This window comes from Oryctolagus cuniculus, chromosome 6 (genome assembly GCF_051225735.1).
Source record: "Oryctolagus cuniculus isolate XC-2025 breed Fujian yellow rabbit chromosome 6, ASM5122573v1, whole genome shotgun sequence".
NCBI lineage: Eukaryota > Metazoa > Chordata > Mammalia > Lagomorpha > Leporidae > Oryctolagus > Oryctolagus cuniculus.
In genome coordinates this window covers 76,385,717-76,410,110 of record NC_142872.1, presented here as the reverse complement: position 1 = coordinate 76,410,110, position 24,394 = coordinate 76,385,717, and the positions used below count along the sequence as shown (strand labels likewise).

Sequence of the window (24,394 nt, the reverse complement as noted above, 5' to 3'; positions counted from 1 at the left end):
GACTTTCAGGTGAAGTGCTTCATTTCAGCTTGCCATCAGAAATGGGAGTTGGGCCCACTCATTGGAGGGCAGTTTTCTTTGTCTTACAAGTTATTAACAGGGAACTGGCTCTTCCAGTGGAGTCCACAACATGTGGTTGGACGCTGACACCATCGCCTGCCTTCTATACTGTTCTATAGCTATGTTCAGGTCCCACCACGGAGATTCATTTTTCTTGCTTAGATATACAATTTCTATTTTTCATATTCTTAAGACTCAGGGTAGCCTCATTGGTTCCTGCTTTCATAGTGCCTCAGGTAAAGATCATTTGATTTCATTTTTAGTCTTTCCAACATTATCAAAGTTTTATTCAGATCTAAACGACACAACACTGTTTTTAGTTTATCATTGGTCTGACAATAAAAAGAGAAGTGTTTAGTTTTGACTTGGAATTGCAGACACATTAATGTCCTTTGTAGACTGCTGTGTACTCTACTTGTTTAGATTGCAGAGGGTCACATACTGCAGCCAGCATTCCCAGATCACATCGGCAATAATTTTACTTTTTGTTTTCTGTGTGTGTCCATCTTTCTTGCGTTTACCCTCTTATCTTCTCTTTCTTGTTTCTTTTTCAAAATTTATTTATATAATGGGGTTCTCTCTCTCTCTCTCTCTCTCTCTCTCTCTCTCTCTCAAGATTTAACTATTTGAAGGCAAAGTTATATGTAGAGAGAAACAGAGAGCTAACTTCCATCTGCTGATTCATACCTTCTCCCCTCCAAATGGCAGCAATGGCACAGGCTGAACCAGGCTGAGGCCAGGAGCCATGCACTCCATCTGGGCCTCCTATGTGAGCAGCAGGGGCTCAAGCAGTTGGGCCATCTTTCAAAGCTTTCCCAGGCTTACTAGCAGGTAGCTGGATCTGAAATGAAGCCACTGGGACTCCAATGGGCACTTATATGGGATGCCAGCAGCACGTGCAGTGGCTTAACCTGCTGTGTCACATTGCCAGCCACCAGGCTGTCTCCTCTATTTCCATTCTCTTTATTCCATCTCGATTATAAAGTGATTTTGCCTTTCAAAACACTATTAAAGAATTAAAATCAGGTCAGCTTAATGGATATTTTCTTCTTTTTTTTAAAGAAAACTTTTATTTAATAAATATAAATTTCAAAAGTACAACTTTTGGATTATAGCGGTCCCCCACCCCCATAACCACCCTTCCACCTGCAAACCATCCCATCTCCTACTCCCTCTCCCATCCCATTCTTCATCAAGATTCATTTTCAATTATTTTTATATACAGAATATCAACAGTATATACTAAGTAAAGATTTCAACAGTTTGCACCCACACAGAAACACAAAGTATAAAGTACTGTTTGAATACTAGTTTTACCGTTAAGTCTCATAGTACAACACATTAAGGATAGAGATCCTACATGGGGAGCAAGTGCACAGTGACTCCTGTTGTTGATTTAACAATTGACACTCTTATTTACGGTGTCAGTAATCACCCGAGGCTCTTGTCACGAGTTGCCAAGGCTATAGAAGCCTCTTGAATTCACCAACTTTGATCTTGTTTAGACAAGGTCATAGTCAAAGTGGAGGTTCTCTCCTCCCTTCAGAGAAAGGTACCTCCTTCTTTGATGGCCCGTTCTTCCCACTAACTCACAGAGTTCTTCCATTTAGGTCATTCTTTGCCAGAGTGTCTTGGCTTTCCATGCCTGAGATACTCAATTGATATTTTCTTTTCTTCCTAACAATATCCTGAGTTTCACGTTTGATAAGACTTTGAAATATAGCAAAATCCAATGTCTGGGTTTTTTCTTTCTTATTTTCTGGTACCCTCCCTAACTGGTCCATGGAGGGAAAACAGCCTATGTAGTGGTTAAGTGCAAGGACTCCTGTTTTGTTTGTTTTGTTTGTTGTAATCCTGCCTTGTATCCCGGCCAAGTCATTTGACAGCTATTCACTGTGGGAAGGATAACAACCTTCTAAGATGCAGTATTCTCTACTTGCACTGCTGGGTGAGTTGAGCAACTTTCTGTGCTCTCCAGCGCTCACACCTTTGCCTAGCACAGAGCAGGCGCCACCTGCTGGGAACTCCATGTGAGACTGGCGTTAAATGGGATTCTCATTTAACCTTCCTGACTGATCCAGCTCCTCTTCCCGCAGGCAAAAGCTTTGCCGTCTTATTTATTTGTTTATCCACTCATTCATTTTTTTTCTTGGAGACTCATAGTGAACTTATTTTCATATGATTAGATTTTCAATTTTTTCTGTTTTTTTTTTCAGTTAAAAATGGAACAAGACAATGATTTTTAAAGTGAAAGAATCAGTTTTTCTTATGAATTTAGATGTTCCTTCGTGTTTACAGTTTTTCAAAAATGATATGTTGCTTTTATTATGGAAATTTTTAGAGAAAAAAGTAAACTAAAAATACAAATAGTTGTTGCATTGAAACTTCATTCTTGAATATTGGTGACTCTCACCATTCTCATTTTTTTAATTGAGCATACAAGTGATTCTTTTCTTATATGTGAATGAATTTTGCTAATTTTGTAAAGTAGCATATAATACTTTTTATGGATAAAATTTATATTTTAATACTATTGACTCATTTCACTTTGTTAATTTTTATTGTTCTAAAAGCAATTAAAATCAGACCTACCCCCTCAATGTATTTTAAGTATATAATGAAGAATTATTTACCCAGTAATCTGACCATGAATATTTGGATTATTTTCATATTTTGGCCATTGAATAATGCTATAATGAACATGAAGGTGCATACATGTCATTGGGGATCTTAATTTCAATTATTTTGGATAAATACACAGAAGTAGGATTTGGAGATAATATGTTACCACTTATTTTTTTTTTAAAGATTCATTCATTTATTTGAAAGTCAGAGTTACACAGAGAGAGGAGAGAGAGAGAGAGAGAAAGAGATGTCTTCCGTCCGATGGCTCATTCCCCAATTGGCCGCAACTGCTGGAGCTGTGCCGGTCCAAAGCCAGGAGCCAGGAGTTTCCTTCAGGTCTCCTACGCGGGTGCAAGGGCCCAAGGACTTGGGCCATCTTCTACTGCTTTCCCAGGCCACAGTAGCAAGCTGGATTGGAAATGGAGCAGCCGGGTCTCGAACCAGTGCCCATATGGGATGCTGGCGCTTCAGGCCAGGGCGTTAACCCGCTGCGCCACAGCACTGGCCCCAACACATTTTTTAGTTTTGGAGGAAATTCCATTGCACTTGGCTACATCATTATACATCCCCACAAACTGTGCATAAGCCTTACCAACATATGTCTTTTGCTCTTTTGATAGTAAACACCTTAAAAATTGTATGATCGCATTTCATTGTGGTTCTAGAGGACATTGTTCTAGGTGAAATAGGACAGCCACGAGAAGACAAAGTACTCCATAATTCCATCTAAATGAGGAATTTTTTTTTGGCAGGCAGAGTGGACAGTGACAGAGAGACAGAGAGAAAATTCTTCCTTTGCCGTTGGTTCACCCTCCAATGGCCGCCGCGGCCTGAGCGCTGCGGCTGGCGCACCGTGCTGATCCAATGGCAGGAGCCAGGTGCTTCTCCTGGTCTCCCATGGGGTGCAGGGCCCAAGCACTTGGGCCATCCTCCACTGCACTCCCTGGCCACAGCAGAGAACTGGCCTGGAAGATGGGCAACCGGGACAGAATCCGGCGCCCCGACCGGGACTAGAACCTGGTGTGCCAGCGCTGCAAGGCGGAGGATTAGCCTAGTGAGCCACGGCACCGGCCCAGTGAGGAATTTTTAATAGTAAAACTCATAGAATCAGATAATAGAATTGTTGCTTCCTGGGACTAAGGAAAGGAGGATTTGGGAGAATTGTTGCTCAGTGGGTAGAGTGTTTTAGTTATACAAGTTGAGTAAGTTCTTGAAATCTGTTGTACAACATCATCCATACAGTTAACAGTATATTATTGTATTTTTAAAGATATATTAAGAGGAGAGATTTCATAGTGAGTGTTCTTATCAGAAAATCAACCAACCAACCAATCAAGCAAACCTACATAGGAAAAATCCCAAGGAAATTTTTGGAGGTGATGGGTATGTTTAATTTCTGGATTATAGCACCACAGGAATAAGTACATCTTCAAACTCATCAAAATTTGTACTTTAAATGTGTATTTTTCAATTTAAGAAAGTATTTGCTGATGAATTTGAGAGGCAGAGAGAAAGGTGATGGATGGATAGACAGATAAGTAGATAGATGGATAGATAGAAACTCTCATCCACTGCTTTACTCCTTAATTGCCTGCAACAGCCAGTACCGAAGTTGGGGTCTATAAACTCAATCCAGATCTCCCATGTAGGTGACAGTAACCAAATTACTTAAGCCTTCACCTCTGCCAATCAGGGTCTGTTTAGCAAAAAGTTGGAATCTGGATCTGGAACTGGAAATTGAATCCAAGCACTCTGACATGGCACATAGGTGTCCTGACTAGCATCGCAACTGCTAGGCCAAATAGATGTCCCAGGGTACAATTTTAAGGTCAGTCTCTCTATCTCTCTCCTGTCTGTCACTTTGCTTTTTGAATAATAAATAAATGAATCTTTAAAAATACCAATTACACTTCAATAAAGCATACAAATATAGTCAAGTCATGTTGATATAAATATAATGTACTTATTTGTCTTCCTAATACAAATGTATTTTCTGCTTGTGTATTAATCAGTCTTTCCTGAGAAATTTGATGACAACACCATCATACTTTGCATCCATCCATCCTAGCGAAAAGCCAGATGCATAGCATGTGCCCAGCACATACTAATTAAGCTGTGAATTCCATACAAGATCTGGTCCTACGGACACCAGCAACTCCCTGTGTTTCCACACTGGATATTTGAAGCTTGTTTATATTGTTATACACTCATCCAGATTTCTTTATGACTAAACCTCCTTTGATTAGACACTGAGTATTTGCAAGAGAGAGTAATACAAAAATAAATGGTCTAATCATCATTATTAGCATTATCAAATTATCATTATCTCTATCAACACTTATATACTAGAGTCAATTTTAGCACAGAATTAGCATGAGAACTGGTGCATGACCACTGTCCATTCATGATGCCTGCAGTCCAGAGGGTTATTTGTGGCTAAGATGCTATTGTAGATAACTTCTGTGTTTTTTCAGTATTTACCTTTTCTAAATTACCCTTCTGATGTAAGCTCTATAACATGTCTGTGATTTTGAAATTGTTTTATACACTCATAGGATGGCCTGTTTCTGGTGAACCAGTTTCTTATTCAACAAAAGAAAGCATATTTTAGATAGAACAAAGCAAAACAATATAGGAATTCACAGTAACTTCTTCCTAGGGATCAACTTTAAAAAAATTTCAAAAAAAACCTTGAAAATTTGAGACATAGATACCATGTCAGACAAATCAAAGCTATGTAAATGCATTTTTAATAATATGTCTCAATCATAGAGGGATGGGAATTTCATTTCTATTTCCTCAGCTAGTTCTTTCCCTGTGCTGAGAACTACAGTTAAGCAGTAGGAAACATATTAAACACAACCTGAGACTGTTTTATTTCCTTTTATTATCAACAGGTCTGAGCTACTTTGCATCAGGTTTAAGATTAGATTTTTGTCAAACATGGTATCTACTTCATTTACTTCTTGCCATGCGTTTATAATACAGAAAGCAACTTTCCAGCTGGGTATTGCATCTTATGTAATATTTAATTTGTCACTGAGTTTTCACCATGTAAAGTGGAATGAACAATTGATTAGCAAAGGACTTGCTTTGGGATGTAAATAATATGTCAACTATATATGACATATATAGTATATGACATTACCTTTGCTGCATAAGAAATGCTTCTTATTATTTTAGATAAATTACATGAAGCAGATGTGACATGCTGGAGTGTCCTTTCATGGGTTATTTAATTTCCATTTCTGATTCCAGTCATACTCTTTCCTTTTTATGATCACAGGGGGAACCAATCACAATGTTTTGTACATTCCAAATATATTCCTTAGACTATTCCTTAAAATATTCCCAAATAATATTTGTGGATTTTAAAAAAATCCTCATGCAACTCTTATTTTTAAGTATTTTATGTACTTTTGTAAACAGGCAACAAGATAACTTGTACGTGGATGAAGAAACTAGAAATGTGACACTTGCGGGAAAAACAGATTTTGCTCGGGATTTCAGCAACTTTGCAGTGGATATTCAAAAGACCATCACAGTGCTCAGAGACCAGGTTTGCTTTCTTCCAAAGTAACATGTTCCCATTGTGTAACTGTAATAACCAAACTTGAAAAAAATCATCTGTCCAGTGACTCCCCAAACTTACAACACAAAACCAGAATAATAACCACACACAGAGGATACATCATAAAGTTCATGGAAAATGGAATTGAAAAAAAGGTTTATTTTAGTGCAAAACAAATTTGAAATTCATGCACAATTTTTCTGTTTTTTTTTTGTTTTTTGTTTTTTTTTTTTTTTTTTAAGATTTATTTATCTTGTTTGAAAGGCAGAATTACAGAGCAGCAGAGAGAGGGAGAGAGAGAGAGGTCTTCCATCCTCTGGTTCACTCCCCAAATGGCCGCAACGAGGGGAGCTGCACCAAACTGATGGCAGGAGCCAGGAGATTTTTCCAGGTCTCCCATGCAGGTGCAGGGGCCCAAAGACTTGGGCCATCTTCCACTGTTTTCCCAGGACATACCAGAGACCTGGATTGGAAGTGGAACAGCCAGGGCTCCAACTGGCGCCCATATGGGATGCCGGCACTGCAGACAGCGGCTTTACCTGCTATACCACAGCACCACCCCACATTTTTTTCATAATTTGTTTTCCATGAATTTTTTAAAGCCTTCTCTCATATGCATGGTTAATTTTTTATCAATAGAAACTTCTGTTTTAAAGTTTTATTTATTTATTTATATATTTGAGAAAGAAAGACAGCTTCCATTCATTAACTTACTCCTCAAATAGCTTCAACAACTGGAAGTGGATGAGGGCTGAAGTCAGGAGCTGAAAACATAATCCAGGTCTTCCACAGGGATGGAAGGAATATAATCACTTGAACCACTATTGCTCTTCACAGGGTTTTAATTAGCAGGAAGACAGAGTCAGCAGCTGGAAGCGGGCATTGAACCCAGGCACTCTGATGTGGATCCTGGGTTTTTAACTAAAATCTTAACCACTAGGCCAAGTGTGCATCACCCAAATTTATAATTTTTAAAGATTTATTTTATTTATTTGAGAGAAAAAGAGAGAAATCTTCCATCCACTCGTTTGTTCTCCAAATGGCTGCAACAGCCAGGGTTGGGCCAGGCCAAAACCATAGACCTGGAACTCCATCCAGGTCTGCCATATAGGAGGCAAGGTCTCGAGCACCTGGGCCACTTTCCCCTGCCTTCTAATGTGCATTTGCAAGGATCTGGACTGGAAGCAGAGAAACTGGGACTCGAAGCAGAGCTCATATGTGATGCCAATGTTGCAGATGGCAGGTTAACCTACTGCACTACAATGTTGGCCACCCAAACTTATATTTTCATTTTATTTTTCTATGAATTTTTTCAGGTCCCCTCAATTCAAAAGCTCTCATTATAGGAAGGTTAAATTAGTGGAAGGATAGTTTGGGGAACTCACATCACAATGATGCTAACAAGCACATCTTTTCGCTTGATGTCAGTCTCCAATGCTCATAAGCTGGGGTGGCCAGAGACGCTCTTCTTGGAGTTGCTCACCTGCACCTGCACATGTCTGAACACTTGTGAGTTTGATGCTCTTCCCATCTCTGCAAGCTGGAGATACTTTTCAACAAATGCAGTATATACTTCTGCTCTTAATTTTTCTTGGGATGAAGTCAAAGAAGCTTCTTAGAAATTACTGTTTTCTCTGGCTTTCCTTTTCTGATAAAGTTATTCTTCACAACAAAATTCCCACACTCTTCTTCACACTTCCCTATGCTCCTAGTTGCTTTGGTTCCTACCTTATTTTTCCCTAATATTTGGAAATGAATCAATAAGAGGTAGTTGACTTGTCTTAGAAATGTCAACGTGAAGGTTTTTATTCAGAAACGGAAGTCTGATTTCTTTCAAGGCATAGTGCCAAGCTGTCTTCATGGAAATTCATGTCACTTTTCCCCCATACCATCAAAAAGAAAAAGCACTGCAGGAGTCTGGGGCTAGCCCAGCATCTGCTGTCAGGAAGCTCTGCCCTCACTAGTTGTCTGACCTGCACCACTTATTTAATCATTCAGAGCAATGTCCTCTTCCGATGTTCAGAGCTCCTTTGAAGATCAAATAAGATTATAAAGCAGGGGCACTTTGTGAACCTAACCCTCTTAAATTGCTCCTTCCCCCTTTGGATGTGAGCACATGTCCTCCTATGCAGAGATGTGCAATCACCTGCTGTGTTCGTGCCACCGAGGGGCTTGTACCACAGGGCCAGCTGGCTGCCGCTGCCGTGGTCTGCATCCTACACAGTGCCTTTCCATAGGCCAGAATTCCCATCACTGCAATTACTTGTGGATCTGAATCTCACCATAACTCTGCAAGATGAGACATTGCTTCAAAAAGCAGGACACTCTTAAAATATCATAGTGGGGGTGTGACCTAAGAGAGACCTAAGACTCTGGGACCAATGAATCTAGAAATCTTATTTCATTAGCTGTGAATTAACAGTGTGTTAGAGAAGGGAGATGTACGAATGACAGGAGGAGTATTAAGCACTGGGCTAGAGAAGATGAGCCCCAGAAATTTAAATGTTGACTCACCCATCATGCTGGAAACTCTTCTTTTTTTAATCTAAAAAATCATTTATATAAGGTGAACAAATTTGATATATGTCAGATATACAGATTTAGGAGCACAGTGATACTTCCCACCCTCCCCTCCCTCTTGCCTTGTCTCCCATCCCATCTCTTCCTTTCTTTCTTATTTTTTCTTTTGCTTTTTTAAATGACATACATTTAGTTTGTTTTATGATCATAAGCTCAACCATCTATTAAATAAAGAGCTCAACAAAAATACGAAGTAGAAAAACCACTGTTCCTCTAGTGTAGAGGTAAGTACTACATATAATAATCAAATCTCAAAATGTCAATTTCACTCATATACATTAATATTTTTTGTACTCTGTATGTTTGTTACCACAAACCAGGGAAAACATATGATATTTGTGTTTTAGGACTGGCTATTTCACTAAGCAAAATGGTTTCCAGTAGCATCCATTCTGTTGTGAAAGACAGAATTTTATAATTTTTATGGCTGAGTAGTATTCCATAGTGTTTAAATACCACATTTTCCTTAGGCAGTCATCAGTTGATGTACATCTGTGTTGATTCCATATCTTTTCTATTGTTAATTGAGCTACAATAAACATGGGGGTACAGATAGCTCTTTAATATGCTGCTTTCCTTTCATTTGAGTAAATTCCCAGGTCACATGGTAGCTCTATTTTAAGATTTGGAAGAATCCCCATACTGTCATCCAAAATGGTTGTATTAGTATACATTCCAACTAATAGTGCATTAAGGTACCTTTTCTCCCACAATCTCATCAGAATTTATCATTTTTGATTTTTTATTAATAGTGTTTCTGACTGGTGTGAGGTAAAACCTCACTGTGGTTTTTATTTGCATTTCTCTGATGGCTAGTGATCCTGAGCATTTTTCATGTGTCTGCAGGCCATTTGAATTTCTACTTTTGAAAAACACCTGTACAAGTCCTTTGCCCACTTCTTAATTGGATTGTTTGGTTGTTGTTGAGTTTCTTGGGCTTTTTATAGATTCTGGATATCGATCCTTGATCAGTTGCATGGTTTGCAAATATTTTCCCCCATTGTGTTGGTTGCCTCTTCGCTTTGTTGAGTGCTTCCTTTGCAGTACAGAAGCTTCAATTGCCTACTTTTGCTTTAATTGCCTGTGCTTCTGGGGTCTTTTACAAGAAGTCATTGCCTATGCCAACTTCTTGCAGAATTTTCCCAATATTCTCCTATTAGCAATCTGATAGTATCAGGTCATAGAGTTAGTTCCTTGATCCATTTTGAGTGGATTTTTGGAAAAGGTGTAAAGAAGGGGCCATGTTTCATACTGCCATATATAATACTACCATATATAAAGATCCAGTTTTCCCAGCATTATTCATTGAAGAGATTTTCCTTTCTCCAGCAATTGATTTTAGCTAGTTTGTCAAAGATTATGTGGTTATAGAAGCATGAATTGATTTCTGGGCTTTCTATGCTGTTCTATTGGTCTATATGTCTGTTTTTTTGCCAGTACCAAGCTGTTTTGATTATAACTACATTGTAGTATGTCTTGAAATCTGATATGGTGATTCTTCTATCTTTATTTTTGTTTTTTTATGATTGTTTTAGGTATTCAGGGTCTCTTGTTTTTCCATTTGAGTTTTAGGATCAGTTTTTCTAGATCTGAAAATAATGCCATTGATATTTTGATTGGAGTCTCATTGAACTTGTAAATTGCTACCATACTACCATACTACCATATGGACATTTTGATGATATTGATTCTTGCAATCCATGAACATGGAAGATTTTTCCTTTTTTTGTGTTTTCTATTTCTTTCTTTAATGTTTTGTAATTTTCATTGTATAATTCTTTCACAATCTTGGTTAAATTTATTTCAAGGTTTTACATTTTTTGTAGCTATTATGAATAGTATTGATCCTATAAAATCTTTCTCATAGAAAGACTTTGGGGAGATTTCCTCGCTTTCAATTGTTTTGAATATTTTGAGGTGAATTGGAATTAGTTCTTCTTTAAAAAAATTTGGTAGAATTAAGCAGTTAAACCATCTGGTCCTGGATTTTTCTTTCTTTGGAGCTTATTTACTAATGATTCAATCTCTGTTCTTGCTTATGGACCTATTTATGTTTTCTATGTATTCTGGACTCAATTTTGGTAGATTGTATGTATTCAAGAATCTATACACTTTTTTCAAGATTTTTCCAAATTGTTGTTTTTGTTGTCATATTGCTGTTTGTTGTGATTCTTTTTATTTCTGTGGTACCATTGGAACTTCCCCTTTTTCATTTCTGATTTCTTTTTTTTTTTTTTAATTTGGGTCTTCTCCTCTTCTTCTTCCTTATTCTTTTGGTTAGTTGGGCCAATGATGTACCAATGTTGGTTATTTTTTCAAATGCCAGCTCTTCATATCACTAATTTTTGTATCTTTGTCTCAATTTTATTTATTTCATCTCTAATATTAATTATTTCTTTCCTCCTACTCGTTTTGGTTTTGATTTGTTCTTGTTTTTCTAGGTCCTTAAGATGCACTGTTAGATAATTTATTTGAATTCTTGTTAACTTCTTGATGTAGGAAGTAATTGCTATAAACTTCCCTCTTAACATTGCTTTTGCTATAACCTGTACAATTTGATATTGTGTGCTGTCATCTTCATTGGTTTCTAGTAATTTTTTTTAGATTTCCCTTATGAATTATTCTATGACTCACTGTTCATTCAGGAGCACACTGTTCAGTGTCTATGTGTTTGCATATTTTCTAGAGTTTCATAAGATGCTAATTTAATTTCCAGCTTTTTTCCATTGTTGCCAGGAAAGATACATGATAAGATTTCAATTTTTTTTTAATTTGTTGAGACTTTCTCTATGACCTAGCATATGGTTTACCTTAGAGAAAGTTCTATGCATTGATGAGAATATTGTGTATTTTGCATCTGTGGGATGAAGTGCTCTATAGATATCAGTTAGGTCCACTTGATCAATAGTGTAAATTAGGTCTATTGTTTCTTTGTTGATTTTCTACTTGATCTGTGCATTGATTAAAGTGGGGTGTTTAAGTTCCCCCTGGTTGGGAATATGGGAAGCAGGCAATGTGCTCTTGCCTCACAGGGTTGGATGGGCACCCTGCCCCTCACTAGTGCTCCAGGATGGACTAAAAGTCCATGTGGTCCACAAGAAACTCTTTTTTCACTAATTTACTTATTGCTTCTCAGATATAGGTTGCATCAGTCAATCTGTCCACCTAACTTAGTCAACATACTGGTTGTGATACTTTTATTTTGATATGTTCTTTAGTGATTATAAGCATTCCAAAAACCCCAAGAGCAGTAAATAGCCTTCAATGTGCCCAAATAACATTTCCCGTTAACATATATCTATAAATTAATCATGATGGAGTGCTTTTGCCTGTTGAACTGTTTTCTCTCCATATTCCACTGGATGTTTCTTAATAGTATAGGCTATTTAACTAGAAGATCCTCAGTGTCTGATGCATGGTTCATGTTTTAAAGTAATCAGTTTCTTTGTGTTGGAACATGAAAGGTTAACTCCAGATCTGTCAGTAATGTAAAGGGAGTGATAGGCTGGGCAAGTCTACAACGGGAGTTGGCATGTCCTATGGTTTCACATACGTGGCTAGGCCTTAGCAGTAGGAAGAGGTTGCTTTGTGCACACTGAATGACAGGACACAAATCTTGACGAGTGTGATGTAAATGAAAAAGTAAACATAATTCAGCTCCCGCAGCAAGAAACATCAGCCGATGCCAGAAATCAGCTCAGAACATCTATAGGAGCCTGAGAAAAATAAAATATCAGTTAAGCAAATGTCCTGAGAGATTGTTAGGTTTGACGGTTACCAGAGCAATGGGCACTCAAATGAGGATTTGCTGCATTGAGACATGCGTTTTAACATCCCATGTGGAAAGAAAGGCTGTGAAACAGAGCCGTTATCTAGAGAAGGACATTTTTGATTGTGCAGCATGTAAACCTTTGTAATTTTTCTGTTATGCACCAGTATGGATGATATATAGCTTGCAAAGAATTTGTGTTTGTAAAACACCCTTTGTTTTATGAAAAATGAGCAGTGAGATAAAGATAAGAAACATTGAAATGAAAGACATGGAGGAAATAAACAATAGAGAATGTTAGTGAGAAACTGTCTTCCGTAGTGGTCTGATCATGTTGGAAGTCAACGATGTTTCTTACAGATGTTGAGGGATTCCAACATTCAGTCAGGGATTTCTACCCTTTACTTCCTAAATCTAAGTGGCATAATGCTTATGGGGCTGTTAGATAGTGTCAGTTTTCAGAATCTCCTGGTTCCTGACTTTGGTCTGGCCCAACCCTGGCTGTTGTGGCCATTTGGGGATGAATCAGCTTTTGGAAGATCTCTCTCTTTCTTTCTCTCTCTTTCTCTCTGTCTGTCTCTTCTCCCCTCTTTCTCTGTAACTCTGGCTTTCAATCAAATAAAATAACTCCTTTTGAAAAAGAATCTTATTTTTGATCTTGGTTCCTTAATCACAACAGAATCAAACTAAGAAGAGTGATCTACAAATTTTCAAATTGTATTATGACTAAAATAGTTTGGAGATAGTGGAGTCGAGTAGGTTAAAGGTTTCCCCTTTAATTTGCTTTTCATCATTGTGGAGATGACTAAAATGTTCATTAAGGTCAGAACATTTGATGTTTGATTTTAGCCAAAAGGCTGAGAAACAATAAGCATCTATTTTTCAATTTGAGATTTATCTGATATTCCTGACTATGAAGAGAGTGTGTGTGTCATGTGTCAGGGGTATATAATGAATAATGAGATGAGATATAAGAATTTATATATTTATGTCTTTAATTGTAATCAAACTCTTAGTGAAGTCTTCATAGATATCACTAAAATATTTGCATCACTTATTCTAGGCATTCCAAGTGAGATGGGCTTTAATACAAGATCTCAGGGATTTTCACAACTGTTGAAATCATAAGGAGAACTGAGGTTGTAGAAACAGCTGTTTGAATCTTCTGGATTCACAGAAGCTTACCAGGAAGCCACCAAAAACCCTGGCCATCTTTGCAGGAACATCAAGCTCAGATCTAGCTTAGGCATCTGCTGGCAGTTGTGCTTCAGAACAACGATGGTACACCTACTAAATCTCACCTAGAACCTCTCATGGGTAGGCTCTAACGAGGAATGCATGTGGAAAAAGAGATCCTGGAATAGTTTTCTAAGCTCTTTCGAGATGTGTTGAAGAAGTTGTCATCTGTGTATTTGCAAGCTGACAGTAGACAACCCAGAGACTGGAGCTAGGGGAGATGGCATAGCTCTCTGTGACCTGGTAATTGGTTGGGTATTAGAAAGATGAGACATGAAGCTGGAAGGATACCCAATGGTCAGAAAGAAAGCATTCTTGCTCTGAGTGCCAGTTGGTTAAGAGAAGTGCACAAACAGATCTGGGAAAAATAGACTGACCACTATAATTTATTAATACAACAAAGTGCATCCTTTTTTTTTGAGTTTGAAGTAGGTAATATTAATAATGAATTTGAAAAGAAGCATAATTAATTAGAACTGTTCCAGAAAAGGTTGCTTTACTGAAAAAATACTAGGCAGGAATAGAAGAAGGATTTTATTTTATTTTTTTTATAAAAGATTTATTTATTTAGAAAATCAGAGTTACAGAGGGAGACAGAGAGAGAGAGAGAGAAAAAGAGAGAGGAAAAGAGAGAGAGAATCTTCCACTTGCTATTTCATTCTCCAGATTGCCACACCAACCAGTGCTAGGCCTGGCTGAATCCAGAAGCTTGATTTGGGTCTCCCGGTGGGGTATCAAATGCCCGAACACTATGGCCATCTCCATTACTTCTAGCAAGCCATTAGCAGAGAGGTGGATGGGAAGTGGAGCAGCTGGGACACTAACTGGCACCCACGTGGATGTCATTGTTGCAGGTGGCAGCTTTATCCACTATATCACAATGCCAGCCCCAGAAATAAAAGGATTTTAAAGAGGCACTATGAACAATGGTATACCAACAAAGTAGAAAACATGGATAAAATAGACATATTTTTGCAAACACACAAATTGCAGAAACATATTCAAAAAGGGTTAGAAAAAGCAAGGATGGACCTCAAAAAAGGAGATTGAATTACTATCAACAACAATAGCAAACAAATAAAAAACTTTTCACAAGAGTGGCTTCACTGATGAACTCAACAACAACAAAAAAAAAAAAAAAAAGGAGAAGGAAGAAGCATTTCCCTACTCATTTGGTGAGCCAATATTATACAAATACCAAAGCTAGGTGGAGCTATGTCAAGAAAACCATGCATATATTCCTCCTGTGAGCCTAGAGACAAACTTCTGAGTTGCATACTAGTAGCCAAATCCAGTAACTTATATAAAAAGTTATATACTATTACCAACTGGGATTTATCTCAGAAATGCATTAGAGTTTAACATCTGAAAATCCATTCATGTCATATACTACATCAAAAAATTAAAAGACAAAAATACATGATTTTCTTAATATATTCAGTAAAAATTATTTGGTAAAATCCAACACTTTTGCATTCTAAGGATCAACTAAAGTAGAAGAGAACATTCTCATCTTGATACAGAATCTCTACAAAACTCTGAGTGCTAACATCAGACTTAACCATGAAAGACTGAATGCTTTCTCCCTGACAAACCAAGTCAAAATGTGTTGTCCTGCCATTTCTATTCAACATAGTACTACAGGTTCAAGTCACAGCAATTAGACAAGAAAATTAAATAAAAGGCCTCAAAATCAGTAAAAATATCTCAACATTAGTCATCGTTTAGTTATAGATATCATGATCTTTGGTATGGAGAATCCTAAGGAATAGTCTATACTTTTTAATAGTTTACTAAGCTACTATTATAGTAGTTTATTAGAACTAATAAACAGATTAACAGTGTTGTGGGATAATAGAGTTAACACACAATTTGAAAATGAAGTAAAAACATTTTATTTAAAATACCATCAAAGAGAGAGAGAAATACTTAGGAATAAAATTAACCATAAGAAGCATAAATCGTTGACTCTGAAACCCATGGACTATAGATGAAAGAAATTAAAAAAGACCCAAATAACTGGAAAGGCATTCCATGTTCATTGATTGGAAGACATCATGCTGTTAAGATGGCAGTAAGTTTCAGAATTGTGTAATTTCAAAATTCATATTTCAAAGCCCTAACTCCCAATATGACAGGTTTTGATTATATTTGGAGATTAGATCTCTAAAGGAGTAGCTAAGTTAAAATGAAGTCCCTGGAGTGTTCTCTAATCTACTGTGACTCACCACTTATAAGAAATGGGGATTAGGATCCAGGAGAGGTATAAGTGAACAGAGAGGCCCTGTGAAGGCACAGTGAAAAGTTAGTTTCTGTAAGCCAAGGAGGCCAAGTTAGCCCTGCACAAGTTGTAGTTTGCATAAATGAAGGAAATGAATTTCATCCGAAGGGTGATATTTTGTTATGTTACTTGTGGAAGACTAATATACCATTTTTGCAGAAATGAAGAAGTAAGTCCAAAAATTCATATGCAATTGCAAGGACCTTGAATACCACTGTGTTTTTAATATTGTCCTGCTGTTCTTATATTGTTATGTTAGTTTTTCCAAACTGTCTTTTTTTCTTTGCATTTTGGTTGTTTAAAGTTGCTGTTGATTTTTTTTTTAAGTAAACTGATTTTTTCCTCGAGCATCCTAAATGTTAAGATTAATTTCATGTGTCCACATGACTGAATCACAGGATGCCTAGAGAGCTGGTTAAACATCACTGTGACGGTGTTTCTGGAAGGCGTTAGCATTTGCTTTGGCGACCTGGTAAAAACAGATGGTGCTGTACCTTGTGAATGGACATCTTTCTGTCCATGATAGGCCAGAAAAAAATTTTAAAAAAAAGTGCTGGAAGGGGAGATTTATGGGCTGTCTGCCTCACTGGCATTGACTTTTTTCTTGCCCTCAGTGCTCTTGGTTCTCACGTTCCGGTGTTTCAGACTAAGACTAAAGTCTCACCATCGGTTCTCTCATTCTGAGGCCTTTAAACTATATCATCAGCTTTGCTGGGTCTCCAGTTCGCAGGTGACAGATTGTAGAACTTCTCAGCCTTTATAACCATGTAAATCAACACTGTACCAAATATCTTATAATGACTCTGTCATACTGGTTCTATTTTTTTCTGATTAACATATGAAATCTACTGATGAAGCCATCAAAGGTAGTCTTCATTTATGTTATACTATCTTTGAATTCTGTATTTCTATGATTTTCTTTTATTTTTTTTAAAAAAGATTTATTTATTTAAAAGTCAGAGTTACACAGAGATGGAGAGAGAGAGGGGGAAAGAGAGAGAGAGATCTTTCATCTGCTGGTTCACTTCCCAATTGGCCTCAATGGATCTGAAGCCAGGAGCCAGGAGCTTCTTCCGGGTCTCCCACTTGGGTGCAGGGACCTGAGGACATCTTCTACTGCTATCCCAGGTCATAGCAGAGAGCTGGATCAGAAGTGGAGCAGCCAGGACTCAAATCTGCACCATATGGGATGCCAGCGCGGCAGGCGGCGGCCTTACTCGCTACACCACAATGCTGGCCCCATACCCCTTTCTTTTAATTGTTAGTATTTTTATCTGTCTACATTACCAATTTTTTCCTGCATGACGTCTATCTTTTCCATTATGACCATCAACACTTATTAATCATAATTATTTAAAAATCCCTGCCTGATGATTTCAACATTTGTGTCACATCTGAGTCTGCTTGTTTACTGTTTTAAAACCATTTGATCATGCCTTGCAAATATTGGTTGAGGGGCCAGTCTTGTGACATAGAGGGCCAAGTTGCCACTTGCAATGCTAGTGTCCCATATGGATGCTGGTTTGAGTCCCAGCTGTTCCCTTTCTTATGCACCTCCTTACTAGTGCACCTGGGAAACAAGAAAATGGTCACATTACTTGGCCCCTTCCACCCATGTAGGAGACCTGTTCCAACCCCTTCCACTGCAGACATTTGGGGAATGAACCAGTGAATAAAAGATCTCTTTCTCTCTCTCTCTCTCTCTCTCTTTTTTTTTTTTTTTTTGACAGGCAGAGTGGACAGTGAGAGAGAGAAAGACAGGGAGAAAGGTCTTCCTTTTGCCGTTGGTTCACCCTCCAATGGCCGCTGTGGCCAGCGCACTGCACTGATCCGAAGCCAGGAGCCAGGTGCTTCTCCTGGTCTCCCATGTGGCTGCAGGGCCCAAGCACTTGGGCCATCCTCCACTGCACTCCCGGGCCACAGCAGAGAGCTGCCCTGGAAGAGGGGCAACTAGGACAGAATCCGGCGCTCCAACCAGGACTAGAACCCGGTGTGCTGGCGCTGCAGCCGGAGGATTAGCCTATTGAGCTGCGGCGCCGGCCTGATCTCTTTCTCTTAAAACTTTTTTTTTTTGTTTGGTGCTACACATAATGTCTTGGGTAATCAGAACTTTGGTAAATAGATTTGAGCTTTAGGTTTTTATACTGAAAAGGCAAAATGTTGTGTTGTATTTAATGCTTCCTGTAACAATAGGTGCCATGGCTTTAAATTCCTGTAGCATCCTTGTTTTTGTCTCTCCTAACCTGACTCCTGTGATATGCTCTTCTTCAGAGAGAATTTGACTTTCAAATATTTCTGCTGTAACCATTTCTTATACTGGAATCCTGTTGCTGTTCTGGTTAGGTGTGTGAGTGGGAGAATTTTATATCTTCTACTGGTTAAATCTTGGATTTTTAGTGGGGCTGCACCTTGGGTTTGTGACCCTCACAAATGTTTCTCTAACACTGTGGCTTTCTTTTTCCTTTTCTCCAATTTCCTTCTCTGGCTGAAGCATTCTTAAATCAATTGCACTGAAGTACTGACCCCTATTTCTATGTTTTATTGTCACCTCAATAACTGAGTCAGAATGCCAGGAGTGGGTTGAAGTGGGTAAGGATCCACTCCTACCACTTTGGTTAAGGTTTCAGAATAGTGGCTGGGCCAACTCCTTCCCCCTTAGTGTATAGGCCTTTCTTACGGACAAAATTCCAAACATATTTCACTGAAACTATTCTTGTTTGTTGCGTCCTCTTCACAAGACCCTCATGGTGTTCTGTGAGGTAAATCCTGTGACTGTGGAAAGCCCCTAAAGATGGCAACTCCCAGCACCCAATGTTGCCTGCATGTGTCCCCACTAGTCTCCAGAAATTTGTCAAAATTACCATGTAAGTGTTTGTATTAGAGTTCCCCCAAAGAAACAGAACCAACAGGATGTGTGTTTCTTTATTTACTCATTTCTTTATTTAAATACATTAGCTCACATAATTATGGAGATGGACAAGTTAATCTGCAGTGTGATCTGGTAGGCTGAAGATGCAGGACAGCCATTGGTGCATGTCAGATATAAAGATATTTTCTGGAAAATCCCTCTCACTCTTTTTATTCAGTTCAGGCCATTAATTGATTGGATGGGACCACTGACATTTACAGGACAATTTGTGTTACTCCAAATTGACTACTTTAAATATTAATCTCATCCAAAAACAACCTCCAAGTTGATGCATAAAATTACCCAACACAGTGTCTGATCAGGTTACAGCTTCAACACTCAATCGTCTGCTTCAGGTAAGCGGATCTTGGTAGTGTATATAATTATTCATTAATTTCCCCAGATTGCAGTAAGGTAATTTACCTTGCAGGCCAGTTCTCCAAGAAACATCAATGATTTTCAGTTCGTTGAATTTTCCTTGTTGCAGGGATGGGAGTGATGATGACTTGAGAGCTTTTTACATGTTGGAGTTAAAAGTAGAGTTCCTCAGTTTATTTCTGGCTCACTGTGCTTCCGCAGACAGACCAATTTCTTTACCATTTTAAAACAGGAAGCAGAGACAGTGTCCAACAGAGGCTCTGACATCTTGTAGGAGATGCAACTCTATAGACCTATGGGTGACATTCTCATGTAAAACACCTGGAGATGAATCTTCAGTACATGGAGCAGGGATATTGAGCTTTTACACTGAATTTTAGAGTGTTCCTGACTTTGCAATTCAAGCTCAAAGTGCTGCCATCAGTTTCCACCTAGTATTTGAATTTGTTCAGCAACATGAACAGGTCATCAGAGAGCTTCCTCCGACTTCTCCAGCACTGTTTCCATACAGCTGCCAGGGCACAGACACACACAGGAAGTTAGCAGAGCATCAGTGCAGAAAGTAACCTGCTAGTTTTTGTGGTTGTGATCAGATACATATTTTTTTTTTCTTTCTTTCAATAGTGTTTTATTGAATGGCATAGCCTGGATGAAGCCCTGGATTGGACAGGGTTTGATAAATTATTTTATAGTAGCAAATGGAGGCTCACAATAACAATTGATTTCTTTTTTTAAAGATATATTTGTTTATTTGAAAGTCAGTATTACATAGAGGAGAGGCAGAGAGAGAGAGAGAGAAAGAGAGAGGTCTTCCATCGGATGGTTCACTCCCCAATTGGCCATAATGGCCAGAGCTTCGCTGATCCAAAGCCAGGAGCCAGGAGCCAGGAGCTTCTTCCGGGTCTCCCACATGGGTGCAGAGGCCCAAGGACTTGGACCATCTTCTACTGCTTTCCCAGGCCATAGCGGAGAGCTGGATGGGAAGTGGAGCAGCCAGGTCTCAAACTGGTGCCCTCATGGGATGCCGGTGCTTCAGGCCAGGGTGTTAACCCACTGCGCCACAGCACTGGCACCAACAATTAATTTCTCATGCATGCTTCCTGTCCTTTGGGGCTAAGTTGTGTCTCTATTCCATACTTTTTAAGTTATCAAAACCAGAGTAAAGAATCAATCTTTTCTGGAATAGGCTTTTCTTGTAGCAGAAGAAAAAAAATACAATGCCAGGACTGGTGTTTTAAAGCTTCTGTAGTTACAATTTACATTAGTTCTGCTTGTATATCATTGGCCAGGGTGAGTTATCTCCCTGGAGTGAAATCTGATAGCATCAAGTCATAAGCATCCAGCTCCCAGAGAGGGAGCCCAGGAGAGGCCCATGGAAAAGTCCCTGAATTTTGTGAGAAGAAAAAGGCAATCTATCAAAGCTTCTTCCTGTGTGGAAACGTCATTCATTCATTTGTTTACCCACACAGGTTTCCCAGGTAGGTTGCAGGGACCCATGTACTGGAGTCATCTGTTGCTGCCTTCCCAGCTGCATTAACCAGGAACTGGATTGGCAACAGAGCAGCCAGAACTCGATCTGGCCGTCCAATATGGGCTGCTGACGTTGTTGGAGGCAGCTTAACTTGCTGTGACACAACACTGGCCCCTCTCCATATACTGTTCCTCCTTTCACTGTATTCTCTAGAGTAAGATCTTGGTGAATGTCACCCTCATTTGTATACAGGGTGGAAACTAGAAATTTGGAGCTGTCCTGGGTTCTTCTCTTTTCCTTCAACCCACATCCAGCCAACACCTCTACCTGCTAACTGACTCCTGCTGACTCTACCTCCTCCTTCATTTGGGTCTCACTGCTAGTTTCCTGTGCTTTCGAATACCACTGACAGATCCTTCATATTAAATGACCAGCTTGATACCGTTCCCATTGCATAGAACCTGCATTCAGTTAGGGTCCCAATTTTATTTGCTGCCCATTCATCCAATTTCCTCCACTATCCTTCACACCCCATCCCCCCAGCCCGTGACCCTTTCCTAGAGATCAGTTTGCAAAGTTCCTGAAATCCTCATCCACTGTGGTCCCCTGCTTGGACCCATTCTTTTCTCCATTTCCCTGAGATGCCTTTTCTCAGCTTGTTCTCCTGAAAGACTTAGTCATCTCTCACAGCTCAAGTGATTTTCTCATGTGGGGTGTATCCTTCTGTTCAGGTGCTGTGATAAAACGTCCAAGGCTTATGCTTTAAACAACAGACATATTATCTCACAGTTCTGGAGGCTGGACTTCCACGAACAAGGTGAAGGCAGGGTTTGTGTCATCCAGGTTGCGGTCCCTTGATTGCAGCTGACCCCGTCTCATTATGCTCTCACCTGGGCTTTCTTTTCTGTGCACTCTTGGTGTCATCCCAACCCCCTCCCCTTTTGATAAAGACACCAGTGAAATTGGCTGAGAGTTCCACCCTTAGGCCATTAGATAAGGCTCCTTAAAGGCCTTCCTTATCCCCACACAGGTCTACATTAAAGAGTTAGGGCATCAGCCTTTGCACTTAGAGGAGACACAGTTCCCTAAAGAAAAGCCTCTCTTACTGCCTGGGCAGAAGTGGTTGAAACTTCTCAACTGCTCTCCGTATTCCTTTGCAAGTTCTCATTATCAGCTTGACTTATCATTGTGGTTTGTTTTTGTTTGTCTGTGTACCAAATAGTAACATCCTTGAGACCCTAGGTTGCTTGCTTTCATCTTTTAAACTTAATATATTTTATATGACGTGTGCAATTTATGGGAATTTAAATGACAGAAAAATTAAAATACTAATTAGTGAAAATAGTATTTATTTATGCTTATTGAGAAACTTTCTAAATACGTAATTTCACTCATTAGACTTTAATTCTCCTTCCTTTAGAAATAAACTTGCAGATTCTGGGTGCATAGTGAGTAGTTTCCCGTACATAAAGAACTGTTCATTCGTTTAGACATTGGATGATTCTTGTTCATCGTGTTTTGGGGTGGGGGGAATGTTAAGAAAAAATTACGTAGGCTTTGAAGTTTGTTTGCCTTTGAGGCATGTGTTTACAGAAGAGAGGGTTTCACCAAACCACCTTATTTATCAGCTTTCTTGCTACCTATTTTAATTCCCACAGTCCTTTCCTTCCCTCTTCTTTCAGATAAACAAGCTGGAGGCACGCCTGAGGCAGGCAGGATGCACAGATGATAAAGGGATTCAAAGGAAGGACCAGGAACGCTGGATGAGAGAAGACTGCATTAGCTGCACCTGTGAGGTGTGCGAGGCCAGACACTTTCCTATCCATCTGCTTTTATGTTACTTTTCCTCGCCAGCCAGCTGAAGCATACCTGAAAAATTCAAAGAGAAAATAAAATATCCTTTTCTAAATAGATTCTAGGCATCTTGAAAATTGCTGTTTGAGAGGGAGACAGGGAAAAATCAGACAGCTCTCCTGTGCTGTTTCTTTCCCCAAATGCCCACAATGCCTGGGGCTGGTCTGGGATGAAACAAAAGCAGGAATAAAATCCACATGGGTGGAAGGAATACACTTAAGTGAGCCATCACCACGGCCTCCCAGGGACCACACTAACAGGAGGGTGGAATTGCAAGAGGAGCTAGGATTCAAATCTGGATACTCTGCTGGGGGAAGGACCTGTCTCAACCTCAAGGCCAAAAGTCCATCCCGCTAGTCATAATTTTAAAATTCAGATGCTACTGTGAACATTTTGAGTCTTCTGATTGTTGATTACTATGAGATTACATGTGGACTTTTTAAAAATGTTTCATTGACACACACCGGGGAACTGAGCCTTAGGAAGTTCATGTGCATTGCCTCAAATCACAGAAGTAAACTGAGGCAGGCTGGCACTTGAGTTCATTTCATTATTCCTAAGCCAGGCTTTCTACAATTGTTTCCTGACAGCACTTGGCAAAATGCACAATTCTTTATAAATGTAAAAAGGTGTTATGGAAACCACCAAAATAAAAATGTTCAAATTTCTCATAGAATTTGCCTTTTGAACAGAGCTGATTTCTCCTAGTCCTCTGGAAACGTGTGAACTTCCCGAGGCTTACGATACGTTACAGTGCTATAGATTATGTTTTATTGGGTGGGGCTTCTAGTTTTGCTCTCCCTGTTGCAAATATGCAGAAAGAAGACTAGAAACCACCTGCAAACATTAGTGCTACTTGGAGAATTTTTTAAACCATGTGGAGGTAGTCACCCTATCAGAGTAGATAAAGGAACTTATTGTTTAATGATTTTATTGTAAGAAATGTGGGGATGATTCTTGAATGTTGCCTTTCAGAGTGGCCAAGTCACGTGTGTGGTGGAGAGTTGCCCCTCAACTCCATGTTCCAGTCCTCAACTGGAGACAGGTACCTGTTGTCCAGTTTGCAGAAGAAAGCAAGGGATGCCAACTGATGCCCCAGAGAGGCGCTGACAAATGCTGTCTGCTCTGGAGCTCTGAATGGCAGATTTCTCAGGAAGAGAAGTAGGACTTCAACGCTTTTGACCTGTAATCGCACCTGTGGTACAGACGCCGCCGATTCAAGAGCAAAATTGTTCATTTAAACCTTAGCCACTCTGATCTCCTTTTATCTTTTCCTTTTCAATATGTCTTGAAATAATGCTAATGACTATACAGGCATAGGAATTTTTATTTTAAGAAGAATTTCTTATTGTAAGTCATCAGTTTTATATACCATATGTTGAAATAAAAAGTGTATCATGTCATATTTTTTAAAAATGTGAGTGTTGTGGAAAATTTCTAATTTAAAACATTCAGAGGGATTTTATAATCTGCAGGAATTGTGAGAGAATGAGTTTGCACTTAGAGAAGACTTCTGGAAACATCTGTGATAAAAGCATGACAATGTTATGAAGCTGTTAGGTTTTTCTGGGAAGGCTCTCATCTTCATTTTCATTACTTTCTAACTTCTGGGACATTAGGGAAAAGCCAGTGAAAAAGCTATCATTATTTGAGGGAGGTTG

At 39.0% G+C, this 24,394-nt stretch overlaps 1 protein-coding gene across 2 annotated transcripts in view; it reads left to right on the top strand.

Annotated features, from left to right (window-relative positions):
- The window catches only part of PXDNL (peroxidasin like), a 516,369-nt gene extending 492,220 nt beyond the window's left edge, over positions 1–24,149 (top strand). Inside the window, exons 21-23 of one of the 2 annotated variants that reach the window (XM_002710472.6) lie at positions 6,115–6,244; positions 22,562–22,675; positions 23,709–24,149. In XM_002710472.6, coding sequence (XP_002710518.4) covers positions 6,115–6,244; positions 22,562–22,675; positions 23,709–23,843 — 379 coding nt within the window. In that variant the 3' untranslated portion in view covers positions 23,844–24,149. Of the gene's footprint in view, positions 1–6,114; positions 6,245–22,561; positions 22,678–23,708 lie in introns of both variants that reach the window. The other variant, XM_089335219.1, reaches the window with a different exon arrangement.
- The last annotated feature ends 245 nt before the right edge of the window (positions 24,150–24,394 follow it).